The sequence below is a fragment of the Ochotona curzoniae genome, unplaced genomic scaffold, assembly GCF_017591425.1.
Source record: "Ochotona curzoniae isolate NIBS_2020 unplaced genomic scaffold, NIBS_Ocur_1.0 scaffold_1037, whole genome shotgun sequence".
Lineage (NCBI taxonomy): Eukaryota > Metazoa > Chordata > Mammalia > Lagomorpha > Ochotonidae > Ochotona > Ochotona curzoniae.
Genome location: NW_024467083.1, coordinates 32,563,597 through 32,590,929, shown reverse-complemented (window position 1 = coordinate 32,590,929; position 27,333 = coordinate 32,563,597). Strand labels below are relative to the sequence as shown.

Here is a 27,333-nt window from a genome sequence, read left to right as displayed (position 1 = left end):
TTTTATAAAGAAAAGCTGGACCCAGATGTTTATTGCGGTATCATGTCAAGCAATAGAGGATGAAATTATACAAATTATTACTTTTTTGGGCCCAGCACGGTAGCCTAGGGACTATAGTCCTCTCCTTGCACGTGCCAGGATCCCATATGGGTGCTGGTTCTAATCCTGATAGCTTTGCTTCCCATCTAGCTCCCTGCTTGTGGCTTGGAAAGCATTCGAGGACTGCTTTTTTTTTTTTTTAATAAATTTATTTTTAATTTTAGATGAGTCTGGATCTCCTGTTTTCTATTTACTCCATTTTGATAGTTTATCTTTTTTTAAAGATTTATTTTTATTGCAAAATCAGATAATACAGAGAGGAGGATAAAGAGGAAGATCTTCCATCTAATGATTCATTCCCCAAGTGACCACAACAGCTAGTGCTGCATTGATCCGAAGCCAGGAGCCAAGAGATTCTTCCAGGTCTCGCATTGCTGGTGCAGGGTCCCAAGGCTTTGGGCCATCCTCGACTGCTTTCCCAGGCCACAAGCAGGGAGCTGGATGGAAAGTGGAGCAGCCAGGATTAAAACCGGTGCCCATATGGGATCCCGGAACATTCAGAATGAGGACTTTTAATCGTTAGGCCACCACACCAGGAGCCAAGATTATTTATATGAAAGACAGAGTCACTCAGAGACATGGAGCTCAGTATCTCTCAGCCACTGGTCCACTTCACAAATGACCACAATAGCTGTGGCTGAACCAGACAGCCCAGGATCCAGGAACTACTCGGGCTGGCAGAGGCCCGACACCTGAGCCATCTGTTGCCTACCTGTATGCAGTCAGGAGTGTGATGAGGAAGATGGCTGAGGCTCCCCAGGGGATACTGTGGAGAGCCATGGCTTCCAAGTGACACTTGCTGTGCCACAGTGCCCACCCCTCACTTTCACATTCTTTGAGAATTACTTTATGTAATCACATCTTATGATTTTGGTAATTTTTCATGTAAACTTGAAAACTGTATTTTGCTTCTTGTTTCTAACCATTTGCAGTTAGAACAGGCTGGTTGGCAATGTTGTTCAGATCCATCCAGTTATTCTATGTATACTGGGAGAGGGACAGTAAAACTTCCAGCTGTAATTGTCTTATTGTCGTCTTCTTATAATTTTGATTCATGCAAGTACTAAGTTTTTGTAACCATTGATATATTTACCCCTTTAATCATGAAATAGTTTTGTCTCTAAATCCCTTGCCTCCTCCTTCCCTTTGTCCTTCCTTTATTTTCGTTAAGACCTGAAGTTGCTGTTTGTGTGGTATTTTCCTATCCTTTTAGTTCCAGATACTCTGCCTTCACCCATGTCTTTGAATGTAGAATGCACTTTTTTTAAAAAAGATTTATTTATTTTCATTGGAAAGTCAGATACTCAGGAGGAGACAGAGAGGAAGATCTTCCCTCCGTTGATTCACTCCTCAAATGGCCACAATAGTCAGAGCTGAGTCTTTCTGAAGCAAGGAGCCAGAAGCTGCTGCTGCTGCTGCTGCTTTTCCATTTCTTTTTTTTAAAAAAAGATTTATTTTTATTGCAAATCAGATACACAGAGAGGAGGAGAGACAGAGAGGAAGATCTTCCATTCAATGATTCACCCCCAAGTGGCCACAATGGCCAGAGCTTAGCCAGTCCGAAACCAGGAACCAGGAACTTCTTCCGTGTCTCCCGCATGGGTGCAGGGTCCCAAGGCTTGGGCTTTCCCAGGCCACAGCAGGAAGCTGGATGGGAAGTCGGGCCATCTGGATTAGAACCAACACCCATATGGGAATCCCAGTGGATGTGAGGTGAGGATTTAACAGCTAGGATATCATGCTGAGTCCCTTCCCATTTCTTTTAGTTTTGATTATCATTAACATAGTTGAGAAAGGAATATGCACATCTGTACCACTAATTAGGTTGGGAAAGGTTGAGGAATAGGGGAAGGTGAATGAGACCTTTGTTTACAATTTATTTTTCTTCTTCCTGTATTGAGGGAAGTAGATTGGGTGAAGCTGCACCCAGGATCCTAACCACATCAGTAATTTGGGATGGGGGACGTCTGATGTCATTCCAGAGTTCCTGATGTGGAGCATGTTCTGAGGACACTGTTGAGGAGTTTCGAGAGTTCTGAGATGCTGCTGTTTTCATTGCTTCAGTGATGAGGAAATCCTTCCAAGGCCCACTGGCTGACATATTCCACCTTAGATTTCCACTAAATAATATAATTATTAATGTTTGCATTTATATCTTTTTGTTGACTGGGCTGTGTATGTATGTGTAATGCTTTTTATTTTCCCCAAATCCTTTTTTCACTGCTCTACATTAGCTTTGCTCTAATATAGCTCCATTTATTCCCACTTCTTCATGTCAATTTTGTGAAATATGGGTGCCAGGTCATGTCCCATCTGCTTCACTTCTGATCTGGCTGCCTCCTTATGGCCTAGGAAGACAGTGGAGTGGCTCATGTCCTTCAGCTCCTGCATGCATCCAGGCACCTTGGAAGAAATTCCATCCATTGCAGCCACCTGGGGAGTATAGTGGGTGCAAGTTCTCTCTGTCAATCTACCTTTCAAATAAAAATAAAGAGAACCTTAAAAAAAAAAAGAAGTTCTGGATCCTTCCTTGCTCTTCTGAGTGTTGTTGTTGATAGTGTTTGCACCTACAATGTGCCAGGTCAGCTACAGAATCTTTCTGTTCTGTAGCGCGCAGCTGCTCAGGCCTCTTAGAGTTCTCAGAACATCTGTCAGGAGCTGTCCCGTATCTGCACAGCGCTGTGCTCAGCCTCTGATGTGGACAGAACACCCAAGTGCGTTGAAGATGGCAGCCAGGGCCTGCAAGTGGGCTCCCGGCTGCCTGACAGCAGCAGCCCACGTCAGAGCACCAGTTTAGGTCCCGATTGCCCCTTTCCTGATCCAGCTGCCTGTTCATGTGCCTGGGAAAGCAGCAGAAGATGCTTCAAGTACCAGGGCCACTACCACCCCTTGGGAGTTGGCTTGACATAGCCCTGGGGATTGCAGGAATGAATGAGCAGATCTCCCTCTCTGTGATAGCTCTGCCCTTCAAATGAATAAAATCAATCTTTAAAAAATATATATACAAATATTAGGGGTCGGAGTTGTGGCATAGTGGATTAACCTTAGACGCCAGCATCTCATACGGGTATCAGTTTAAATCCCAGCTGTTTCACTTCTGATCTGGCTCCCTGCTAATGCAACTGGGAAAGCTGCAGTGGATGGCCCTGTACACACAGAATCCCCAGAGGAAGTTTCAGTCTGTCCCAGCCTAAGCTGGCCCTTCAGGCTGCTCCACCTTTGATTGAGTTTGCAACCATGCATCTGGCAAGGAGCCGAAACTAGTCCAAGTACTTGGGTTCCTGCTAAACAAGTAGGATCCAGATGGAGTTGCAGGTTTTTGCTTGACTCGGCCCCATCCGCTATAGGCATCATGGAGCAGGGGGGGCATGGTGGGGAACCAGAGCAGCAAAGACCTCTAACTCTGCCTTTCAAATAAATACAGACCTTTCTTAAACAGAAAAAAAGACCTGCCTTCGCTGGGCTCTCTGGTGCCCCCATGTGCATGCAGCTTCCTTGCCTGTCAGAGATGTGTGAAGAACACGTCTCCGCCCTCCTATGGCTCTCTGCAGAGCCAAGTGAAGCAAGGCAGAGTGACAGAGTGAAGGTGGTTTTCAAAGATCCAGTGTTGGTGGTATATGTTTTTATTTATTTATTTCTTATTGGAAAGGCGGATTTACAGAGAGGAAGATCTTCTGTCCGATGATTCATTCCCCAAATGACTGCAACAGCTGGTGCTGAGCCAATCAGTAGCCAGGAGCTCCTCCAGGTCTCCCACACGGGTGCAGGGTCCCAAGGCTTTGGGCCGTCCTCAACTGCTTTCCCAGGCCACAGGCAGGGAGCTGGATGGGAAGCGGGGCCACCGGAATTAGAACCGGTGACCATATGGGATCCCAGCGCGTGCAAGGCAAAGACCTTAACCACTACGCTATTGTACTGGGCCCTGGTGGTATGTTTTTTTATTTTCCTTGAGAAAACACTGGAATTTCATATGGGTGTCCACAGCTGCTCTATTTCCCTTCCATCTCCCTGCTTGTGGCCTAGGAAAGCAACAGAGGACAGCCCAAAGCTTTGGGACCCTGCACCCATGTGGGAGATCCAAAGGAAGTGCCTGGCTTCTGGCTTCAGATCAGTTCAGCTCTGGCTATGGTCACTTGGGGAGTGAACCAGCAGGTGGAAGATCTGTCTGTCTCTCCTTCTCTCTGTAAATCTGCCTTTCCAATAAAAATAAACAAACAAACAGCTTGACAACACCAAGAACAAGAACTGTGCATAAATACAGGTTTTATTGGTCAGTTTGGGTGAGTGCCCCACTGACCTAACCCAGCTTCATGCTCCACACACCTCAGCCCCTGAAGGCCTGAGGGTTCACGTGGCTACCGGGACCGGGACCAACGTCCTAGGAATAAATCCAGGATGGAAAAAGCATCGTCCAGGGCTGGAGATTTCAGTGATTCTGGATTGAAGAGAGAAAAATACAAATCAGACAAACTGATCAGTTAAATGGAAGAGATGAGGGAAAGAAAGGATATTCAGGCCCATCCAAGAGTTCCCCTTGGCAGATAGTGAAATGATCCACACTCTTAGCTCACCACTCCTTGGGTTGCTGTCTGCTTCCTGCCGAGTTACAGTGGTCTCCTTCCGGCCCTCACTGTCCACCACAGTCCGGCGTTCCTCCACTGCCTGCAGGGAGAGTGCCCACCCCACTCCTTTATCACTACAGGTGAGCCAGTGCTTTCCTGAGGCAGTTCCCTCTTTGCAGTGCATTCTCTAGCCAGTTTCCTTGTATCACCATTTCCCCACTCACCCCATCTGGCTTAGTGATCTTGGTCACGGAGATACTCTTGAAGTAGGATTTGGGCTGAGGCTGTAGAACTGGGCCAAGACCCTCCTGTGAAACCTGGGAGTCAAGATCTGGAAAGGGGGCCAATGCAATGGTTCAATTGACTAATCCTCTGTCTGCAGTGCCAGGATTCCCTATGGGCGTTAGTTTGTATCCCAGTTCCTCCACTTCCCATCCAGCTCTCTTCTCTGTGGCCTGGGAAAGCAGTTGAGGACAGCCCAAAGCCTTGGGACCCCGCACTCCCTGTGGGAGATCTGGAAGAAATTCGTGGCTCCTGGTTTCAAATTAGCTCTGGCCCTTGTGACCATCTGGGGAGTAAACCAGAAGGAAGATCTTTCTCTCTGCCTCTCCTCTCTGAGCATTTGCTTTTCCAGTATTAAAAAAAAAAAAAAAAAAGGATTGCAAAGGAATTGAGATCAAGAACCAGGAAGAGTTGGGGTGGGTGCAAGGCTAGGAAGGGGCAGCAGGGGGATCCCGAGGGCAGGTGGTAAAACGTCCCACTCACCCTTGTCCTCTTTGGCCCGAGGATGGGGAGTCACAGGCCAAATGTCATCAAACTGCAGAGGAAGACACAGTGAAGGAAAAGACACCTCAGCCACCTTCCCCTCAAGTTAAAAGGCTACAAACCCTGCACCTCCTGCTGCGTTCTAAAACCTCATTGAGCAAGAGGAATCATTTTGTTGAGGACAGCTTTATTTACCTATCCATTCCCTCACAGCTGCTTCTCCCAAAACACCTTCCCAGGACAGCAAATGGCTAAACCACTGAGTTGTTTTGTTTTTTTTTTTAAAGAAACAGACTGCCCATTTTGCCATCGCTCTCCCCACCAGACCATCGTATTAGAAATCCCAAAAGTTAGTGAAGTGAAAGGCCCAAGGCTCCAGCACGAAGGTGTGGGGGTCCTACCAGCATGAGGAGCTCACAGATGGGGTGGGGACTCACCCTGCGGAGAGGCTGCTGGGAGCCCCAGTCTGGTGCTGGTTTGGCAGATTCAGTTCCTGTGTCGCTCTCCACGGCCCCCCCAAAGATCCTGGGCTGGTGGCTGTCAGGATACTTGAGCATGGAGTCTCGAAGGGTCTGTCCCTGCCGTGGCCTCCCAGCAGGTGCCTCTGACTCAAGGCCTGGAAGGTCTGCAGAAGGGGTGTCAGGCAGGTGGCTGGCAGGAAGGGGGTGACAGGTTTTGGGGTCCTTCAAGCTGAAACCCTTCTGTCCTCTCACACTTCCCACTAGCTTTCTGTAGGCTCCCTTCCTCCCACTGACCCCCTCCTGGAAACCACAGGCTGCCCCTCAGGGAAATCCCACACACCAGGAGGGCGGGCAGGTAGGGTCCAGGCCCCCATCTCGCTGAAGATGCTGTTGAAATCCCGCACCAGGTCATCAAAGCCGAAGTTATCGTGGAACCGCATCTCTCCTCCAGGACTGAAGCTGAAGCCAAAGCCGAATTCCTCCGGGGGAGGGGAACCGTGAAACCAGGGGCTCCTGTGGCCCCAGGCGGCTCCTTCCTCCTCTTCCTCCTCATCCTCATCTTCATCTCGAGTCATCCCTCCGAAGAAGGGATCTCTGTGGCTGAAGGTGGAGGCAGATTGGCCGCCCAATTTCAACACTCTCAAGCCATGAAATCTACTCAGGAATGGCCCGGGCAGGGCGGGAGCAGCCTGGGAGGCTGGGGGCCGGCGAGGAATGGAGTTGTAGCTATCAAATCAAAACCTCCCAACAGCTGCCAGTTCCGACTTCTGCTTTCCCATTTTGTTGTCAGGCGGCCCTGACCGGGCGACTCCCCCGCTGTCTGTCCAGCGTCCGCCAGCCCCCCACTCACTCTTCCCGGGACCCCCATTGTCTTCCCTGCCCGGGTCCCTGTTGCATCACCCGGCCAGGAGAGACTTGGGCAGCTGTTTCTCCGCGTCCAGAACTGTCCCGGGATGAGCGCTCAGTGCAGCGTCCTTCTGCCGCCGCAGTAGTTGGGAGTGCGGGGAAAGGTGGATTTCCCCACCCCACCCCCGCTTCAAACAGGGGGGAAAGATGAAGCTCCAGCCCCCTCCCCGCCACCAAAAGAGCCTCCCCCGTGTCCGACCCGGACCTACTCTCACCTCCGAGGTCCAGAAAAGCCGAAAAAGCCCCGGAAAAGATCAAACAGACTCATCCCCGTGTTGGGACTCGAACCTCCGAACCCCGTGCCCCAGTAGCCCGCGATGGGGCCCGCGCGACCGAGTGGAGACGAAAACCGAACGGGGAGCCCGTCCACACTGCCGGAAAGCAAGCCGGCGACCCGAGCCCTGTCGCGAAAGGCCGTAGCCGGATGTGGGCGGGGCAGAGGCGGCTCCCCGGCCCGGTGCGCGCGCCGCAAACCAGGTGACCGCACACCGCCGGTTTTACCAAGCTTCTTGGAGCACGGACTTGTCCAGAGTTGCACCCATAGGGGAAGGTAAACTTCCGGTCTGTCCAGCTACAGGGGCTCCCGTGTAAAGGACCGGTCCCGCTCGGCCTCGCGCTGCCCTCGCTCCCGCCCCGTTTGCCCGGCCCCACCGGGGACGCTGCCCCTGCCTGCCCGGGGTCTGTATTCCTCCATTCTCTGCCAGAGGCGGGTCCCGGTGGGTGAAAACATCCCCTCCCAGGCGAGATGCTAGCGCATTAAGGTCAGAGCAGCTCTGAAAGGGCGAAGATACCATTTTATTCCACTGCCTTCGGGGCCTGCTAGAGGCCGGTGGGTACAGTAACACTTAGTCACCGAGCTGGTCTTCGACGAGACTGAGGACATCCTAGACGGAGCAAGAACGGGCAGAGGCTGAAGGTCGAGGTTTTCTTTTTATATATACAAGACACATTAATCCATTAAATTTGAGGACACAGTACAAAACAAAAAAAACAAAAAAAACAAAAAAAACACTTCAACTAATTTCATCTGACAGTGCTGCTCATATTCATGACGCCATTTTTGTTGATGTTTTGTTTTCCTAATAATAAAGGAGGAGACTCAGGGCTGTTGGGCTGATATATATTTGGGGGCCCCCTCCCCACTTCACCCATACACCACCAGGGTGAACAGGAGGAACGCAGGAAGGGCAGGGCCCACAGCAAAGTTTCATAATCATGAATGCAAGGGGGGAGGAGGAAGAGGAAAGGAAGAAACAAAACAAAAAAAGAAAATACAAATCCTATAATACACACAGCAGGGTGGGGAGGGGCAGACATGAAGCTGAGGCGGAGGGTGGGCCGCTGGGGGTGGGGGAGGCAGCAGAACCCCCCTCCTCTCTTGGATGCTGTTTCCATAGTTTCCAGGCTGAGAAGCCCTCTCAGAAGATGGGACCAGGAGGGTTGGGGCCTCAATTGGCCCCCCAGCTGTAGCTGTTGTAGGCAGACTTGTTGGTCTGGGGCTTCTGCGGGATGGAGCTGGTCTGGCTACGTTGCCCGCTGCCCGTCTGCAGGGGAATGAGAGGGTGAGTGTCTAGTTAGTGGGGCAGATTTGTAACATCTTCCTGCAGAGATGTGCTAACTTGCTCCCCCATACCCCTTACGCACCAAACTACAATCAAGTTCATTTCTCAACCACAGAAAATTGGGTCTACCTAGCTGCTGGAGCACAAGAAAGCCAGCATTTCTGCCCTTTAAACAGGGAAAAGATGAAATGACAGCGAGATAATCTGGCATAAGATAGTCCATTGTACTCATTTTTAATTCTACCTTTTCCCACTGCCCCAGCACCCCACCTTCCCTTGTTCTGAAAAAAGTAGCTACAGCTACTGTGCAGAGGAACTGACCACTAACTGATTTCAATTTCACAAGCCCTGAGAAGTGCCTCAATTTGGAAAGCTGGCTCTGAGAGCAGTGCAGCTCTGCTATTGGGTCCCAAGCCACTTAGGATGGAGCTCTTGAGGTCCCTGCACCACCCCAGAATCCTCCCATCCTTACCCCCAAACCCCACCTGTAAGCCCATTTCCAGAAAAGTAGGAGGCCTCAGGCTCCAGGTGCTGACCCAAGCATCTTTTCCATTCTGGAAACCCAGTGTTTTTTATCAGAGTTGGGGAAGGGCAGACAGACACAGAGGGTGCTTAGGGGTCGGGGAGAGAAGGCAGGGAGGCCAGAGAGCTCAGTGAGGTGTTTTGTGTGTGTGTGTATCCCGATTTGTGACCGCGCACTTTTTTCTCTGCCAGTCCCTGAGGCTGTGGAGGTGCAATGGGGACTCAAAGGAGTGGGACCGAGCATATCATCATTCGTTTCATTACCTGCTCCTCCTGCTGGCGCTGGCAACAGAGAATCATCTGCAAATATGGTAGCTGAGGCAGAACCGGGATATATGGAAAATAAAGGGACAAACTTTGACAATAGAACTCCACCATTACAAGGGAAAGCTATTATGCTGGGGAAGGGGGAAGGCTGGGAGAGGAAGGGGGAGGTGCGACCCGGGTCTGATGGGATGAGGAAAACTGTGCCATGGGAGGAAGGAAAAGGCACCAAAGGGTTTCAATCTGGCTCCTTCTCTGATTTTTCCTTTGTTATGTGCGCTTGTGTTTGTATGTGCTGTGTGCCCATGGCTGGCGCTGGGGAGGGGCTGGGGGAAGGTGGCGGTGAGGAAGGGTAAGAAAAGGAAAGGGGAGGCAGCTTTAGGGGATAGGAAGGAAGAGGAAGGGAAAGGAGAGGGGGGAAGGGCTGTTACCTGGCCATCCTGCTGCAGGTGATGGTGAAGGATCTGGGAGTGCGGCTGCTGATGGGGGGTCAGAATGTGCATAAAGGGGGCAGGTGGGTAGGCAGCAGCTGTGGCCGGATTGATGGGCCCCCCACTTCCTAGGGCTGAAGGCAAGTTGAAGGAGGCAGCAGGAGTACCGGAATGAAAACCTTGTTTCTCAAACGACTGCTATCCAGGACAGGAGGAGAGAGAGTCACAGATCAGACATCTGGCAAGGTCAGAGCCCAGCTCCCCTCTCCACCCCAGGTAGCCTGGTGTCACACAGGGGTCACGGATGCAGACCAGGGAGTCGTGATGATCACATGAGAGGATGAATATGAAGGTATTTTTCTAAATCTAAATGTCATATATGTATATCAAGATTTTCAGCATATTCTTGGCTAAATTGCCCCGGGGAACTGGGCAGAAGTTACAACTCCTTGGTTCTTTCCAAAGGAACAAACACACTTGAGTGTTGCAGACTTTGGCTGTATGAAGCATTCCCTAAGCCCGTTAACACTTAACATGCTGAATTATTTATGCTGATAAATGATCAAAGCAACACAGCACAACCTGGAGATGATTCAAATTCCCTGGTTTGATTACTGTACTGTACTCTTTTCCATTGCCACTGTTAGTTTTGCCCAAAAAGAATCATCAAAGAAACTAGTCTTCATTAATTTCTATACTCTTTTCTTAGAAACTTACGAAAAAGGTTGGGAATGGGCAAGGGGGCCATAGCAATTGGACACTAAACCCTGATACCTCACAATTTGCCACACCGCACACCTGGCTAAAGTCCTCACCTTGCATGTGCTGGGATCCCATATGGGTGCCGGTTCTAATCCTGGCTGCTCCACTTCCCATCCACTGCTTGTGGCCTGGGAAAGCAGTCGAGGATGGCCCAAAGCCTTGGGACCCTGCACTGGTGTGGGAGACCAGGATGATGGTCTGGGCTCCTGCCTTCAGATTAGCACAGATCTGGCTGTTGCAACCGCTTGGGGAGTGAATCAATGGATGGAAGATCTTCCTTTCTGTCTCTCCTCCTCTCTGTATATATGACTTTGCAATAAAAATAAATAAAAATCTTAAAAAACACTTCTAGAGAAGACCACTGATTTAGAAGAGGCTGGGAAGGGGCAGGCATTTGGCCTAGCAGTTAAAAAAACAACTGGGATGCCCAAATTCCATGAGGGTGCCTGGGCTGTTCCCAGCTCTGCCCCCAGCTTCCTGCCCATGGGAATATTAGGAAGGTGGCAGTGACGTCTCAGGGAGGTGGGGCTCCTGCCACTCATGAGGGAGACGTGCAGTTCCTGGCTTGTCTCTGCTCAGCCTTGGCCATCGAGACCAGCTATCAAGTGAACTGTTAATAGGAGCTTACACTGTCTCTCAAACAAATTTTTTAAAATTGAACAAATAAATGAGACCACTGGAGGTGTGTGCGTGCATGAATTTTGTTGTTGTTCAAAGAAAAAAGTAGAGTAAGTTTCCTGACACATTTCCTGGCATGATTCTTTCCCACTGCATTTCCATCACTGCATTCTGCCTCTTTTACATCCATCTCTGTTTCCATTTCTGTCCGGAGCCAGGCACCTACCTGGGTTTTGGAGTACACAGAACCCGAGATATCTGGCACGCCCGTGTTACTGGAGGTGACTGATACACCTGGGGGAGGAGGAAACAGACAGGAGGGTTAGCTCAGCTAGCTGCCTGGCCCCTGGTGCTGAAGATGAGCCTGCAGCCTTTCTAGCTATCATTCTGCAAAGGAATTTTTGGTCTTCAGGTCAGTCCTAAGAAACTAACTAGTTCATGACACAAGAGAATCCCTAAGGGCTCTTTGGCCCTTTCCAGGTGTGTATGGAGTCTGTGTGTCAAAAGTGGGGTATGTTATTTGGGGACCGGCGGAGGGAGGTAACAAGAAGACATAATCACACCTCACTAGCACAATTTCCAAAAACACTTCTGTGTCAAAGTCCTATAGTAATTTAATGATTTTTTTCCCCCATTCTTGGCGCTTCTAGGCCATACATGTGACTTAAAGGATCAACAAAGACAAATTTCCATTTACATAATTTAAACCTAAACCGGAGAGCTGGGGATGAGGGAGGGGGAGACTGAAAGGCCAGGGTGGCCATCTCCTTCCTTTAGGTCAGGGAAACTCCAACAGCAATGGTGATTCTCAGCTTAAAACCCGGCTGACCCACATTTCAACTGCCACCTTTCCTGACGAAAAAACTCCATCCTAGCTTGGCAACTTCACCAGAACCAGACCAATGCACCAGCTCATTTTACACTTCTCAAATCGAACGGCATCAACTACACTCCAAGATCAGAGAAGTAATTGAACTAGGAACTTCAAGCATGATTTTTAAAAAGCTGTTTTTATTCTCACAAAGATGAAAGAAAACTAGGAAATTTCTGCACCTGTCTGTGCCCTTGAGTCCAATGTTTATTATTTTAGAAGCAGTGTACAAATGACTCAACTACGAACTTAAAAAAAAATCCTCTGCTCACCCACAATTTAACAATCCCCCTTGAAACTCCATAACCCAAATTCTCACAATGTGGAGAACAAATACAGCCGTCAGGAGCTCAGCCTAGCTCCAACTGTCCACTTTAGAATTTTCCCTATAGAAGCAGAATCTGAAAAACCCTCCCACATCTTAAGTCCAGATTGTTCCAGGGAGGGGCGGACACAAAATAGGAAAAAAGAACAGAAACCAAGCAAGAAAAACAATTCTCCAAAGAGATGATCCACTTTACATAAAAGGCATTGGAGTGTGTAACAAGGCAATACAAAAGCCTCCGGGGGTTACAGGTACATTTCTCCCTCTTCCACACTCTAAGAGCCTACCTGGCAAGTCACTGGGCAACAGGCATCACATTTAAGAACAGTTCAGTTATGGAAAAACCTAAGCTTATAAGGAGGTTTGGGTAGGAGGTCTTAGAATGAGGGTGGTATAAACAGAATTTTAAAGACAAACCCTAAAAGACAGTGATTAATCCTTACTGCAAAGCCTCAAACAGCTTGCTTGGTCAACCTCAGCAAAGGGAGGCCAAGTTGCCTACAGAGATTGGGAGAATGGCAAAGCGAATTCTCAGGCTGGAGGGGTAGGGAGGAATTGAGTGTTGATATGCTCCTGTCTGGTCTCACTTGCAGAAACTGATCTAGCTGGGGTGGAGATGGAAGTGCTTCTAGCCCAGAGGCCTTGACTATGATGTGGAGTTGAAGGGACTAGAAATGCAAGAAACAAAGATGCTTTATGTTAGCCACAATAGACAGTGTGGATGTTAAGAACAGTGGCTTTCCAACCTCTGCCCAACTCTGAGGGATGCTCAGAGCTCTCTGGCTTTCCTTCACACATCAACACTTTACCTATCCCTTTCTCACCTCAAAGTAATAAACCAACACAATGTAGATGGTGGGGAAAAACAAGAAACCTTCTCTCCTAGCATGGCAACTCCAGAGGGCTGGGAACAAATACAAGGAAAATGGAAGTTGCTGTTTCCAATGAACCAAAGGTAGCACTGTGGCTATCCAAGTGAACTCAATCGGTCAGGGGACACTAATTGACCTGGTGGGTATTAGGATTTCTACAGTCAAGGAGATGTCTGCTCAAACTTTCCCCTACACACCCTTAACTGTACCCATAAACAAAAAAGGACTAATAATTGAGTCTCTAGAACCTCTGGGGGGACTGAAAACAAGCTCCAGGCTAGCAGCTTTCACAAAGCCTGAGTCTGTATCAGGCTAGCTGATGACTAACAACTTGGTCATATCTCAGTCAGCCCCTTGGCCTTGGGGAACCAGATGTGGAATTTACAACCTGCAAGATCCTTCCCTAATATCAGCTCTGGATACCAACTCACCATGATACCTTTCACCATGACATGACACTAATCTTCATTGTCTTTTTCCCTCTGTCAAAAGCTCTAAATGGAATAGTGGGGAATCAGGAATTTTCTATAAATAGCTTTCTTAGCCAGCCAATCAATAGGCTGGAAACTGAGGCTATTTTTCCTCCCACTCCAAACTGAAAATGTAACAGCCTTTGGTTATACTGGGGTTTGATTGGAAACAGAACACCAAACAACCACCCTCCACCCTTTATCCATAGCACAAAATTGGTTCCTAGTGTCCAGAAAGTCATGCACGGAAAGAACGCCAGAGTTAGCTAAAGAAATACCACAGTTTATTGAAGACTACAAATATTTTTGTTACAAGTTGAAACTACATGCCTTCCAGAAATCAAAAGCAACAGCAGTGTGTGTATTGATGTTTCAGGGGTTCTGCACCGCTCGAGCTTGAAATGGGTAAGACAGGGTCAGACACATGGGGGAGAGGGAAATAGGGAAGGGGCAAGTTCAAAAGCCCAGAAGGCATCCACCAACTCCTCTCCCCCAGCCACGCAGGCTATGGCCTCAGATCAGCAGGCTCTCCTCAGTGGTCTGGTTTCTGAAACAAGACTTCAGTGCAAATTTATACACACACACAAAACACAGCCCCCAGCCTTGGGCCAAATTAGCTCTCAGCCGTCCAGAAATGCTTGTAAGGGGGTGGATATTTTCTTCCTAAAAGGAATCAAATACATAAAAATAAATGAATTTAGAGGTTGATGAGGAATAAAATGACAACAGCCCTCTGTGAGATTGTGAAACTGAGGGTGGTGGTGGAGGGGAAGGTTTCTGAAGTCTTAAGGGAAATAAGAAACTAGAATTTCCAGAATCAGCTATTCTGCCTTAGATAGTACAGTTTAAATCTTCACCCAGCTTTTCGTTCCCAGATCTACTTGTCTTCTGTGCTCAGCTTAGCTAGCTTCCAAATTAATGAGATGCCTAGGCAGTATTTCCACCTGTAACTCCCAAGGGTGAAGAACAGATACTTTCCCAGCCAATCATCATAACTACAACTAAGCTGACAGCTTAGAAGGACAACCCACAGCATGAAACCCAACCCACAGCATGAACCCCAAGCAACTACAGCAATCTCCTCCCTACATTCATCTACAAGTAGATTAAAAAAGTGCAGGACTATTTTACTCAGACTCCTCACTCCCGTCCTCTCAAAGTGGAGCAGATGTGAGAGATCAAAGCAAGAGAAAGGCTAGCTTTTAGGTCAGTACTCATCCAGAAGGTTCCTATGGTTCCTGCGCTGTCATCAAATATGCAAACAGACACAGTGGAAAAGACCAGCCATACAAATGAATGTACCTAAAAATCTGACCCGCCCAGGACAATCCTTCTCTACTGAGTAGTCATGCCTACTCCCTTTCTCTTCCTGTCTTAGATTTCCTAGGCAGGGACTAACAGGGGAGCCACATAAGGAAAGCAGCGCTACAAAGAGATTTAAGGCAAACCTATCGGTCTATGAGGTGGGAGCCACTGATTATGTCTCTTTACTTTATCAGTGTTATAATATATATATCTTTAACATTCCTTCCACTGATACCTCAGCAAAATCTCGGGGTACCTTGTTTTCATTTCCACCCAAGGTTAGGACAGCAACACACCCCGATGCCCAGCACATGCCTTGAGGGTTCCCATATGAGTTGAGTGGTAGACAAATGTCCTTGAATCAGTCTCCTGTGGTGGTGCTGTTCCCATAGATACCTAAGCAACACACCCTCACCAAAGCCATTTGCTCAAACAGGTTTTCCTCCCTGAAACTGAGCTATTACCAGTTATTACCCACAAATACCATTGAGTCAAGACCAAGATGAACTTACCAGTGTTGTATCCATGAGACCCATACCCACTCGGCTGTTGGAAAGGGGTGGCCGATGCATTCACATTGACATTCACACCATGCTGCTTGGAAGAGGTAGGAGCCACCTAAACAGTAAAAAGGCCAGAACTCCAGTAAAATGGCACCAAGATACCATCTACCCTTCCTGTCCTACCGCAGGGCACAGATATATAGAAAGTGTCTATTCTGACACTCAATGGCTACAGTTTACAGGATACTTACTAATATTTGTAATATCTACCAATGAAGTCATAAAATGGTCATGGAGGAACAGGGGCAGCGATATAGCAGGGAATGAATGACAGTAAAAGCTGTATGGCACCACACTCCCCTCAAGCTAATTCTATCAGTTTCAGCCCTACTCCCCCTCCCAGGCCAGAGGTGAAAATGATTCCTCTTCAACCGTTAGTAAAGTCATTAAGGACAGCTGGAAGCACTCAGGGTTAGAATCCTTCAGCACAAGCAGAGACAAAGGCTAGGTACTCACAGGGAACACAGCAGGCCCATACTGGAAGGTGCTGGGGAGGCCCGGGACCCCTGTGTAGTATGGCAGGCTGGTGTAACTGTAGCCAGGAGGCAGCGCCGGGTTCAGGAATGTCTGCTGCGTGCTGTGGTGAGTCTGCGTCTGGTTCTGTTGGGGCTGGGCCAGGGTTGTGGCCGGGGCGGGGGAGGAGGCATCCCCACGGCCGAACTTTGTGAGGTCACCTGTGATGGGAGAAGCTACATGTTCCTGCCTCTTGGATCAATACGAGTGTAGAATTACCCCTCCTGGTTTCACATGATCCTAGGAGATCCCACTCCAAGATTCAAGTTTAATTCCCTGAATTACATTTCTATGCTGCTCTTACTTAGCAATGCACAGGACACTTTACACAGTGACAATCAAGCAATAATGCTGCATAAATGTGAATACTAGGATGAGGAAAGGCTCCCAGAATATAGCTTCTGCACGCCTTCTCTACCCACTCATGTTCTCTTTCATCTCCTTCCTTCTCCCCTCCTCTTGGTTCTTTCTCAGCAAACACCTTATGCTAGACTTGAAGGACAATGATAAATCAGGGAAAATGATAAGCTTACAAGGACAATAAGGGAAAAAAAAAAGGAAACAAAAAAGGCCCAAGGCATAGCAAGGCAATGAGATTGCAGCTGAGAGTGGAGCACAGAGGCAGAGATGAGCATAAAAGGCCAGTTGAACCACTGTACTTCCTAGAAAAAGCAGGAAGAGTTAAGAAAATCAAGTTAAGATATCTTGCGTATCACACGGAGATGAGATAAAGTGGGATGAAAAGTTGGAGAATAACTGCCTCCAGCCAAACTTTACAGCAGGATTCTGAATCTAACACCTTAATCCATTGCCTCCAATCTAAACTTCTGTCACTGCTAGGACAGTGACAAACTGGGCCCTTCTTTCTACTAATGAGGCTCCTGCCACCAATCCCAAAACATGTTCCCTTGATTCAGGCCCCATGAAAGTCCTACCAGAATAAGGGTTGCTGGCCAGGCTACCATCCCTCCCAGTCAATGGAGTGGTGGGTGTAGGAAATGGGATGCTGTAGTAATCCTAGAAAAGCAAAACAAAACAGGAAAGGTTCAATGACATTCATCCTCCAGCATGAGAATCAGAGGATGAGGGAGAGGATCATGTCGGAGTATGGCAATTTTTCCAGCTACTGATCCAGCTGGTTAGAGCTGGCATGAACTCCAAATTTGCTCTTGCATACAATGTCCCCCTTGCCTGGCTACGTGCACAGTCAGACAAGGTCTACTGGTATGCCAGCTGAAGAAGACACCAGGATTAACATTTTCACTCCGCTACGTATCGTTGTATTTTCCCATTGAAACAAACTTTTCCCACTGAAACAAAATAAAACTGATTTTTATTTCTATAGCTGAAAATACTTAAAACGAACAGAACACCCTGAGAGCTCCAGAATGTTCAACTAACTAGAACAGCTTAAAATGTTTACTTCAAAGATGTTACAAAAATTCCTGTTAGAAACATTTCCCCAAGTTAATATTTTCTAATACAATAAAAAAATAAAAGTGCGAGCCAACATGTATATGGATGCCAGTTCAAGTCCCAGCTGCTCCACTTCCAACCTAGTTCCCTGTTTATGGTCTAGGAAAGAAGCACAGGATGGCCTAAGGATTTGGGCCCTTGCACCCACATGGAAGATCCAGAAGACGATACTGGCTCTCAATTTCAGACTGGTCCAGTTCGAGTTGTGCTTACCATTTGGAGAGCAAACCAATGGATAAAAGATTTCCATCTCTGTAATTCTAATTTTCTTTTTCTTTCTTTCTTTCTTTTTTTTTTAAGATTTTATTTATTTATTGGAAAGTCAGATATACAGAGAGGAGGAGAGACAGAGAGGAAGATCTTCCGTCCAATGATTCACTCCCCAAGTGAGCACAACGGCCAATGCTATGCCGATCCAAAGCCAGGATCCAGGAACTTCTTCCGGGTCTCCCATGCGGGTGCAGGGTCCCAAAGTCTTGGGCCGTCCTCGACTGCTTTCCCAGGCCACCAGCAGGGAGCTGGATGGGAAGTGGAGCTGCCAGGATTAGAACCGGCACCTATATGGGATCCCGGTGTGTTCAAGGCGAGGACTTTAGCCGCTAGGCCACGCCGCCGGGCCCTGTAATTCTAATTTTCAAGTAAAAATAAATATTTATGAAAACAGTGTGTCCATGGACAGATACATTAAGAAGTAAGCCGATTGCATATCAACTAGAAATCTGACATAATCTTCCCAACATTAAGATTCTTGTCTTTCCAAAATTTGACCCCACACACTCACCAATGGAAATCTCGTCTGAAGCATCTGCAAATCATCATAACCATACACCTGTGGCTGAAAGACAGACATGCAATACTATTGACAGGAACTGGTCATGATGCCAGCAAACCAAGGAGATGACAGGCAAAACAGTTTAATTGAGCAGGACACAGATTCTTTAACGGGAAAGAAGTATACAGTTCACAACACATGTAGTATCCTAAAGCTATTCTCAATCTATATCCTATGATTTAAATAAGCAGGCATCAACCTGCAGCAGTAGGGCAGACAAGCTATACACTAACAGACAGCTTCACTCTCACTTCTATCCATTTTTCTCAGAGCTTTCAAAGGGTGGTTTAAATTTTATCTCTAGAAAGGATTCATATTTGCTCTAATTTCTGAATATTGAAGTCATGTGCTGTTAAAAAGTGTTCAAGTGCTGTCTGAAGTTCTTTATGTATTTCCAGATTTTCTGAGGACACAAACATGTATCTTTTAGTAGTTTTTCATAAATATTCTACATCATAATAGGCACTACATATTAAAAGGTGATACAAAATGCACTGACAAAAGGCTACAAATACCACCAGGAACTTAGCCCAGTCCCAGACTGAGCTAGTGAATTCCATGACCACAGCAGGAGCTAGCAGAACTCCTCAGAGCAAGGGAATCCATTCAGCTAATTCTCTAGGAATCTGAAACGGATTCTAGGAGAATGCTCTGGATTTGTGGCTTCTGGGGCCTAGGATTTGTTTCACACTATCATTTCTTGGAGAACACTGTTTGGCACCACTTACCGGGTAGGCATGTAACAGCCCTGGGGCCATGATATATGGATTAGGCAACAACGGCGGAACCCCAGGAGGGAGGTTGGGAGGAGCTTTTCCTAAAAGAGAAACTATATTTGATCCTGTCACACCATCACTCCCTCCCAACCCTGAGGAAGGCCACCGATCTCCATGGGGGTTACCTGAAGTCGTAGCAACCGAGCTTCGCGTAGAGGCCGTGACGGTGGAGTTGCTGCCTAAGCTGAGGCCCAGGCTACTGCCACTATTGAGACTAGAGGAGACACTGACCACCGGGGGAGGGGCAGAGACTGTGCTGGATGCGGTGGAGAAAGTGCTGGAGGAAGAATGGAGATTCGCCTCACTCTCCACACTTGTGTGCTTCAAAAAGCAGGAGCAATGGAAGAGAGAAGATGATTAGCACCACATCTCAGGGGGGATAAACAACATGCTGTTCTGATATCATCATGTCAATTTCCCAATTAAAAAGTCAAAGTAGAACACCAAGGTGCCCACATCTACCAAAAGCAGTTAGAATCTCCACTTATACACTCTTCATGCTCCAACTAGCAAGGATAGCAAGAGACTCACTACACACCAGAATCCTATTCAGGAAGCTAGAAAAGTGAGACCGACACTGGTTAGCCAGTAAGAGAACAGATCTTAAGATCCTAAAAATTGCTACAACCTGTTCTTCCATGCTTCTCTTTATTAGGTCAGCCTAACAATCCACTTATGGGTTAGAAAAAGAGTAGTGACTTTAACCCTGAAATTATGTAGACTCATAAAAAGGTCCTAGCCCTTATACATCTTCTCACAAAGTTCTGGCAAACCTGACACTTTATGCAAATTGAGTCCTCCTTTACAAACTCAAGTCTAATTCTAGCAATAATCACTACACATCACAAGGACAAAAGTCCTTACTGGTAAAAACAAACAAAAAACACAAGAAAGCAAACCAAAAAACCACCTAACTTCTAATCTGGCCCCTACTTTCCTAAATATGTTTAGACTCAGGCTAATTATTTTTAGGACTTGTGTTCATCATACTCCATAGAAAGCACTTTTGGGGCCTGCAGCGGTGGCCTAGCAACTAAAGTCCTCACTTTGCATGTGCCAACATCCCATACAGGTACCAGTTCTAATCCTAGCAACCCTGATTCCCATCCAGCACCCTGCTTGTGGCCTGGGAAAGCCACTGAGGACGGCCCAAAGCCTTGTTACCTTGCACCTGTGTGGAAGACCCAAAAGAAACCAGACTGGTTCAGCTGTGGCCATTGTGGCCACTTAGGGAGTGAATCATTGGATATAAGATCTTTTTCTCAGTCTCTCCTTCTCTTTGTATATCTGACTTTCCAATAAAAAGTAAAATGAATCTTAAAAGAAAACCACTTCCATCTACACTTTCAAATCAGAGAGTTATTTCTGAAGTTCCATATTCATTGGCCGCTAGCAGCTTCCTAATATCCTTTTACTCTTTTTCCTGCAACCTAAGACAAATCATCATTTTACTATCTCATGAAGAAACATTCAAAATTCAAAATTCACTCTTGGGAGAATTTTAGTGTTTGACAGCTACAGACTTGAGCACCATACTCACCAAAAGAGTGGATGTCGAAGTGCGCCCAGAAGATGTTGATGAGGAAAGGGTATTCTGCTGTGTAGATAACGTGCTGTAAAGACAGCAGAGGGCCATCAGTCATAGCACTATGGTTATCTGAACTGAGGCCATAGCAAGGGATGACAAAGGACCTACATCATACAGGACATGTAATGAGGCGGGGGTGGTGAGCAGTTAAAACTAAAGCAGATATTACAAAGGGAAAATTCAATAGGTCTCTTCAGTCTCCGTTTCCCATAGCATTTAGCATTTCCACTCTTAGAGCTAATAGGCATTTGTCAAGTATGGGGAGTAAGAAAATGAGAGAGCAGTCATGCTACTCAGTAACCCCAAACTCCATCTTCTTACTCCCAATTACCTGCTGTGTTGCGTGGTGGTAGTATTTGGAATCTCCTCGCTGTGGCTCAAGCCACCCAAGGAGGATGAATGTTGATTGGTTGTTGTCAGTAAGGAAGCTGCAGATACCGTTTCATTGAGAGGGGGGATGCTAGAAGTGGAAGGTGAGTCAGATTTCACTGCAGAGCCTGGAGCACCTGGAAATAAAGAAGAACCTCATCAAAGGCAAGGGAGTGTCTAAGAGAGCAGGTGAACACAGGCCCTAAAGCTGCTGCAAAGACAGAATGTGAGTCATTTTATAATGGACTAATCAAATTAAGGCCTTTGTTTTGTTTTTGAAAGGAAAGGTAACAGATCTTCCACTTGTTGGTTCACTCACCAAATGGCTATAATGGTTGGAACTCAGCCGGCCAAAGCTAGGAACCCATAATTCCACCTGGGTCTCCCACACAGACGCTACCACGTTTGGGACACACTATGATGCCTCCCCAGACACATCAGTTGGGAGGTGCCAGCAGGAACAGAGTAGCCAGGATTCCAGTCAGCACTCAACCATGGAAAGCTGGCATTTTAGGAAGTGACTTAAGCCACTGGGCCAAAAACCTAGCTCCAGGTAAAAATCTTTCTAAATTCTAAGCATTTCATAGCATGCATTTTAGTTGCCTGATGAAGGAAACCAATGAAATGATATGTTTTTATTAAAGTCAGAAACCTGAAATGTTTGGATGGTCTCAGAGTAAGCAGCAAGGCATATCAAACAGATTATAACCAGATGTTTTCAGCATCGTGTCAGATTTTCACCTAATAATCAGATTTTCAATCTAATAAACACAAAAATATTAAGAGGAAAAAGCCTGAGTAACACTCACCTTCAACAGATTGCGTGGTCTGTAACTGCGTGGCCTGCACCGAACTGAAGCCATTCTGATACAAGAAACAGAGGAGCAAGAACAAACTCATGTGAATGGGGCAAATTAGCACTGACTCGGCTTACTTTGGTCAACAAACCTTTAGGAGAAATTCTGCAAGGTAATGAAAGGATTAATACAATACAAACTATCCAAAGAAATAAAGTAACAACAACTAAAAACAAAAACCAGTTATCCCCTCTTTGTGTAGCAGAAGGCAAACCCTCAAACTGACGGAACCCCAAATCCAGTGATCCTTGCACAAGGATGTGGGAGTACAACAGTTGAGTGAAACCACTCCTGCTGCCGGTTGTACTGGACAATCACGCCACATCACTTCTGAGGTGCTGTTACTCTTACAAGGTCAAAACACAGCAAGGTGAGGTCTTTTGATACATACTCAGAAGACTAGCAATCAGATCTTCAAAGAAGAGATGTCAGGTACTTGAAACTAGTTCTACTAGAGACAATGAATCTTTAGTGCAAAAACGGTTTTGTGGCTCTGAGCCTCCCGGCTTGCCAAAAACAGCTTTTATTTCATCATCCAGAGCAATGTGACCTGTTGCGCTTCTCGTCAGCACCATTTTCTGAGAAGTAGAGCACTATCAGTTGGGGGACATTTGCCCGCTATTCTCTTAACCAACGCTCAGAGGCATGTGAGGTCACTACCTTTGCCTGAGTCAGGTCCTTTTGGGGTGATGACGAGATGGAGCTAGGGTACCGTCGAGTCTGTGTGGATCTCTGTTCATATAGAGGGCCCTGAGCATTATTTTGGGAGGTATAGGTTGTCGACTGAATTGGGCCGCTCTGATAACCAGACTCCTGACTCTGGTTAGATGAAATTGTAGATGAAGATTCACTGTAGGGAATAAAGAAAAAGAATATCTCAGAGAAATAAAACAGAGCATATTAACTAATAAAAGAGTCAGTCGAGATTTACAGCTGGAATAAACTTATTTCAATCAAATACAGATTTTTCAGCAACAACTCAAACCGAACAAATTCCTCCCAACAACAAAAGAACTACAACATTCAAAAGAGCCAGGGTTGTAAACTAGGAAAGTTTACAAATACCACTTTTAAAGAAGAAGAAAAAACATTTGTTCCTTATATTCTGCTGTAATAAGAAAAAACGTCTAAGAACAAACACAAAAAATATACAACTCTATAAATAAACCCTTAGCTCCCTCCACAACTCTGCATCTGATCCAGCTTCCTGCTAATGCTCCTGGGAGACAGCAGGTGATAGTTCAACTATTTGGTTCCTGCAATAAGTTACAGAAGATCTGGACGGAGTCTGTGGCTTCTGGATTCAGTCTGGCCAAGCCCTGGCTATTGCAGGAGCTTGTCAGTCAGCAGATGGAGAATCCATCTCAATCTCCGTCTCGTCAAATATTAATCTTTAATGTAAGAAAGACCAATCCCCACTTTAGTGATTCAATAGATCTACGTCAGGGCCTAAAATACAAACTTCTAGATTCGCAGGACTGAAGAAAACCTGAGGCCAGTTCCCTGAATTTCCTCAAGGATTTCCATTTCCTTAAGGCCCTCCTTGACAGTTATCAGAACAGGTAGTAAAGCTTTTTACCAGAAAGGTTTCTCTAATTGTAAGACATCAACATCAATACCACTTTCTTCCTGGCATTAAAAAGTTAGACCCTTTGCACCAGGATCCCATATGGGCACCAATTCTAATCCAGACAGCCCTGCTTCCCATCCAGCTCCCTGCTTGTGGCCTGGGAAAGCAGTCAAGGACGGCCCAAAGCCTTGGGACTCTGCATCTGTGTGGGAGACCCGGAAGAGCGCCTTGGCTCCGAGTTTCAGACTGGCTCAGTTCCGGCCATTGTGGTCACCTGGGGAGTGAATCATTGGGCAGAAGATCTTCCTCTCTGTCTCTCCTCATCTCTGTATATCTGACTTTGATAAAATAAATCTTACCCAAAAAAAAAAAAAAAAAGATGGGTTGAAAGAAAGAAATGCCAACACCATTTTTAGCTGTGGCAGACAATAAAGTACTCTCCATTACAGGTTGTACACATCTTGGAGAAATGTGGTTGGATGCTGGATGTTCTATAAGTACCCAAGAGGCATACTCCACCTGTTTAAAGCTACAGGTAATTATATTAACAGTAATTTCAAGCGCTATGGTCTTAATAAAACATTACAAATGCATATTTGTCCCAGTCAAAGGGCTGGCCTCTCCCAAGTTCTAGAAAGCAGCAAGACATTTAGAAAAAGGAATCAAATGCTATCAAAAGAGGTATGACTGCTCACGTTTCTACTACCTGGCCGTGCTGGTATACAGGCTACTCGGAGCCTGGCTTGAAGAGGCGCTCGTGGTGGGGGTCGTCTCATAGTCAGAAAGAACAGGCTCTGACCCAAATTGTAATGCCCCAAACTGCAGATTTAGCCCTGAGATATCTGCTGAGCCAGGCATCTCCACAGCCAGAGCAGGAATCTGCAGAGAGAGGTGAGAGAGAAGAAAATAAAATACAACCTTGCACTAGGATTGAGGTAAAGCTTTCCCTTCCAACTTTCAAATTCACCCTTACAATCTCAATTCCCACATCTCATACTTCCTTGCCTTAAGTAGTCCAAGTACCTTAGAAGTCAAGGATGCTTTTTTCTTCTGCTGTTTGAGTTTCTGCTGAGCCGGCTGAGGGCTGGAGGACTGGTTGTCTGAAGACCCAGGAGACATCTGTGGAGCCGAGGTGGATTTGCTTGGCAGAGGAGAAGAGGGGGGTGGAGGAGCGGCTGTGGAAGTGGCCACTGCAGGTGGCTTCTCCTGAAGGAACACCTCCATCATGGTTGAAGTTGGGGTGAAAGCCTGGCGCTTCGTAAAGGGGCTGTGTACTGTGGAATCATTTGGGTTCTTCAAATCTGCAAGACAAAGTTCTGTGTTTAAGGCCAGAGGTGCTGATGAATCTCAAAATGTCACTGTGCTACCCTTTTACTATCAGAAACCCTCATAAATCAGAAATTCTACATAAAACAGGCCCTTTTTAGGGACTTAATCTCATTTCCAACAATCACCGGGCCACATATCTTCTTCAATGGAATTTAACCTAGTTAATATCATTATCCAGCCTGAGATAGAAATCTACGAAATACACTTTTAAAGTTAAGATAGCCAAATCCATGAACCCAAAGACAAATACTAAACATAAATCTAGGGAGTACTCCAAAGCCACAATCAATAAGACTGCAACAATGTATATGGTTAAATTAATTTCTTTCTTTTATCTTTATTAAAAGATGATTTATGGAGCTGGTACAGTGGTTCAACAGGCTGATCCTTCACCTGTTATGTCAACATCAGATACATATGCCCACTGATTCTAGTTCCAACTGCTTCATTTCTGATCCAGCTCCACGCTTATGGTTCAAGTACTTGAGCCCCTGTACCCATGTGGAAGACCCAGCAGAGGTTCTGGGCTCCCATATTCAGATCAGCTCAGCTCGGGTTATTTAGAGGGATGGAAGATCTCTCTCTAACTCTGCCTTTCAAAAAAAGGCCAATTTATTTGTAAGGCAGAGTGACCATGACAGAAACATTTTCTGTATGTGGGTTCACTCCTCAAATGGCTACACATTCATGTCTGAATCAGAACAAAGCTTAGAGCCAGGAACTACATCTGGGTCCCTACCATGAGTCACAGAGACCCAACCACTTGGGCCATCTTTTGCTGACTTAGCAGATGTGTTAGAGAGGTAGATCAGAAGTGGAATAGCTGGGAATTAAAAAAAAAAAAAAAAGAGCCCTCCAACATAGGACATCAAGTGTACTGGCCCTCTGATGAGGTATACAGCCTTCAAAGTTTTATTACAGCTTTTGTTTAATTAAAAGATTTTTAAATTAATTTATTTAAGAGGCAGAGCTCTTACTACTAGTACTTCCCAAATGCCCAGGAAGACCACAGCTGCACTGGGCTGAGCTGGAGACAGGAGCCAGGAACTCAATCCAAGTCAGAACTTCCCAGCTAGCTTACAAATAATATTATTTAAAAAAAAAAAAAAAAAAAAAAAAAACACAAGAACTTCAACGCTATAAAAGGGTTCCAGTCCCCTTTACTTTTCTTACCATACTGCACCAGCGATGGAGATTGTGTTGTCGAGCCCATGTCCCAAGAGGAGGTGGTGGTGCTTCCAGACTGAGAATGCTGAGCTGCCAACTGAGCCAGGGCCTGAGCAGTCTTAAATTGCTCCAAAAACTGGGAGCCTGTGGTGCTGCCGCCTTTAGCTTCACCAACATCACCAAATCCTTTCCCTAACATGCTCACCTGCAGACAAACAAAGGGATGAGAGAAATCAGCTAGGAACCTTGTTCAAATATTTATCTAGACGGAATCAGTACAGAACAGACAAGAATGCTACCAGTATACAGCACAGTTCATTAGAAGTACAAAATCTAGAGCCAGGCCATCTAAAATTAAGTCAGCACTGTATTATCTTGGGAAAAACTACTTTCAATCTCTCTTTGCCTTAGTTTCCTCATCTGAAAATAATAGTATTATTCAGCACCATAGCTAAACCTCTGTCTATGGTGCCAGCACCTCATACAGGCAGCTCTTGGAAGTCCTAGTGGGTCTACTTCCCAACCACCTTCCTGCCGATGGCCTAGTAAAGCAGTGGAGGATAGTTCAAGGTCTTGGGCCTCTGGGTCCAAGTGGGAGACCTGGAAGAAACTCCTGGCTCCAGGGTTCTGACTGGCCCAGCTTTGGCCACTATGGCCATTTGGGGAATGAATTAAGATAGAAAATCTGTTTCTCTCTCTCCTTTTCTATCTGTAACTCTGCCTTTCAAATAAGAAATATATCCTTAAAAAAAAAAATATTTCTCCCGTAACCTTGGAAGATAGTAAAGCATAGATTAAAGCACTTAATATGTGCATGTAAACACTCCAGAAAAGTAAGAACTTCTAAGAATATATATCACTGCCATCCTATCATCTTCCCTCCTTCTTAGGGACAAATCTCTGATGACTGGAGGCCTCTCCAACCCTGTAAAACTTTTAACTAATCAATACTTGACCGGTAAAAGTTAACGTGGGAGATGGGCATTTAAGACAGCAGTTAAATTACCACTTGGCACGCCCGTATTTGCTCTGAGTGCCTGCTGTGGGGACGAGCTGATGGCTTTCCAAGTAAGGGTCCTGATAATGATTAAGATCCGGGGAGGCACCTCCAGGTAAGTGGGACTCAGCCACCAACATGAGAGACCCAGAATGAGCTGTGGCCACCTGTCTGGCCTGGCCCAGACCTCACTGTTTCCAGCATCTGGGGGAGTCACTCAGTAGATGAACGATCTCTCTGTTTCTCTGAAGATATATAAAATCTCTTAACTGTTAAGGTCCTGTTATCCTCCATTAAGGAACCCAAAAAAACAAAACAAACTGTGGTTCATCTGGATACTGCTGATAACTATTCAAAGAGGGCCCCCCCAAGCAAAAAAAAAAAAAAAAAAAAAAAAGGCAGAGCCATTAAATATACAACCAAAAAAACTGTCTTGACAGTTCTCAATGTGTGCACACTAAAGTTATACAGGCAATCAAGCAAAACTCACTCTTAATACTT

General features: G+C 46.3%; 2 protein-coding genes and 1 non-coding gene across 32 annotated transcripts in view; all 3 read right to left on the bottom strand.

The window, feature by feature from the left end:
• Nucleotides 1–4,347: 4,347 nt before the first annotated feature.
• HAX1 (HCLS1 associated protein X-1) lies at nt 4,348–7,366 on the bottom strand. 5 transcript variants are annotated; one of them, XM_040999161.1, is made up of 7 exons: nt 7,009–7,366; nt 6,228–6,487; nt 5,864–6,051; nt 5,427–5,478; nt 4,882–4,992; nt 4,671–4,757; nt 4,348–4,540 (listed from the first exon to the last, which is right to left on the bottom strand). In XM_040999161.1, exons 1-7 carry the CDS (start codon nt 7,059–7,061, stop codon nt 4,455–4,457), a joined length of 837 nt encoding a protein of 278 aa, XP_040855095.1. In that variant the 5' UTR covers nt 7,062–7,366; the 3' UTR covers nt 4,348–4,454. The 5 variants fall into 5 exon arrangements, with proteins under 5 accessions (XP_040855095.1, XP_040855093.1, XP_040855096.1 ...); XM_040999159.1 differs by having other exon boundaries at nt 4,671–4,761; nt 4,886–4,992; XM_040999162.1 differs by having other exon boundaries at nt 6,228–6,346.
• Nucleotides 7,367–7,567: 201 nt separating this feature from the next.
• UBAP2L (ubiquitin associated protein 2 like) overlaps nt 7,568–27,333 on the bottom strand; it is a 48,810-nt gene continuing 29,044 nt past the window's right edge. For 6 of the 26 annotated variants that reach the window (XM_040999157.1, XM_040999153.1, XM_040999156.1 and 3 more), the window contains 14 exons: nt 25,842–26,040; nt 24,363–24,640; nt 24,046–24,218; nt 22,430–22,619; nt 21,722–21,776; nt 20,875–21,049; nt 20,496–20,568; nt 19,081–19,276; nt 18,908–18,996; nt 18,129–18,182; nt 16,807–16,888; nt 15,815–16,032; nt 15,308–15,413; nt 13,758–14,153 (listed from right to left, as the gene is read on the bottom strand). In XM_040999157.1, the coding sequence (XP_040855091.1) occupies nt 14,104–14,153; nt 15,308–15,413; nt 15,815–16,032; nt 16,807–16,888; nt 18,129–18,182; nt 18,908–18,996; nt 19,081–19,276; nt 20,496–20,568; nt 20,875–21,049; nt 21,722–21,776; nt 22,430–22,619; nt 24,046–24,218; nt 24,363–24,640; nt 25,842–26,040 (1,938 nt within the window). In that variant the 3' untranslated portion in view covers nt 13,758–14,103. Of the gene's footprint in view, nt 8,338–9,141; nt 9,193–9,572; nt 9,771–11,178; nt 11,247–13,757; nt 14,154–15,307; nt 15,414–15,814; nt 16,033–16,806; nt 16,889–18,128; nt 18,183–18,907; nt 18,997–19,080; nt 19,277–20,495; nt 20,569–20,874; nt 21,050–21,721; nt 21,777–22,429; nt 22,620–24,045; nt 24,219–24,362; nt 24,641–25,841; nt 26,041–27,333 lie in introns of those variants that run through there. The other 20 variants (XM_040999132.1, XM_040999130.1, XM_040999138.1 and 17 more) reach the window with 6 other exon arrangements.
• On the bottom strand, nt 16,967–17,103 carry LOC121168914. The gene has a single exon (XR_005885779.1). It is a non-coding gene; the product is annotated as a small nucleolar RNA SNORA58 (small nucleolar RNA).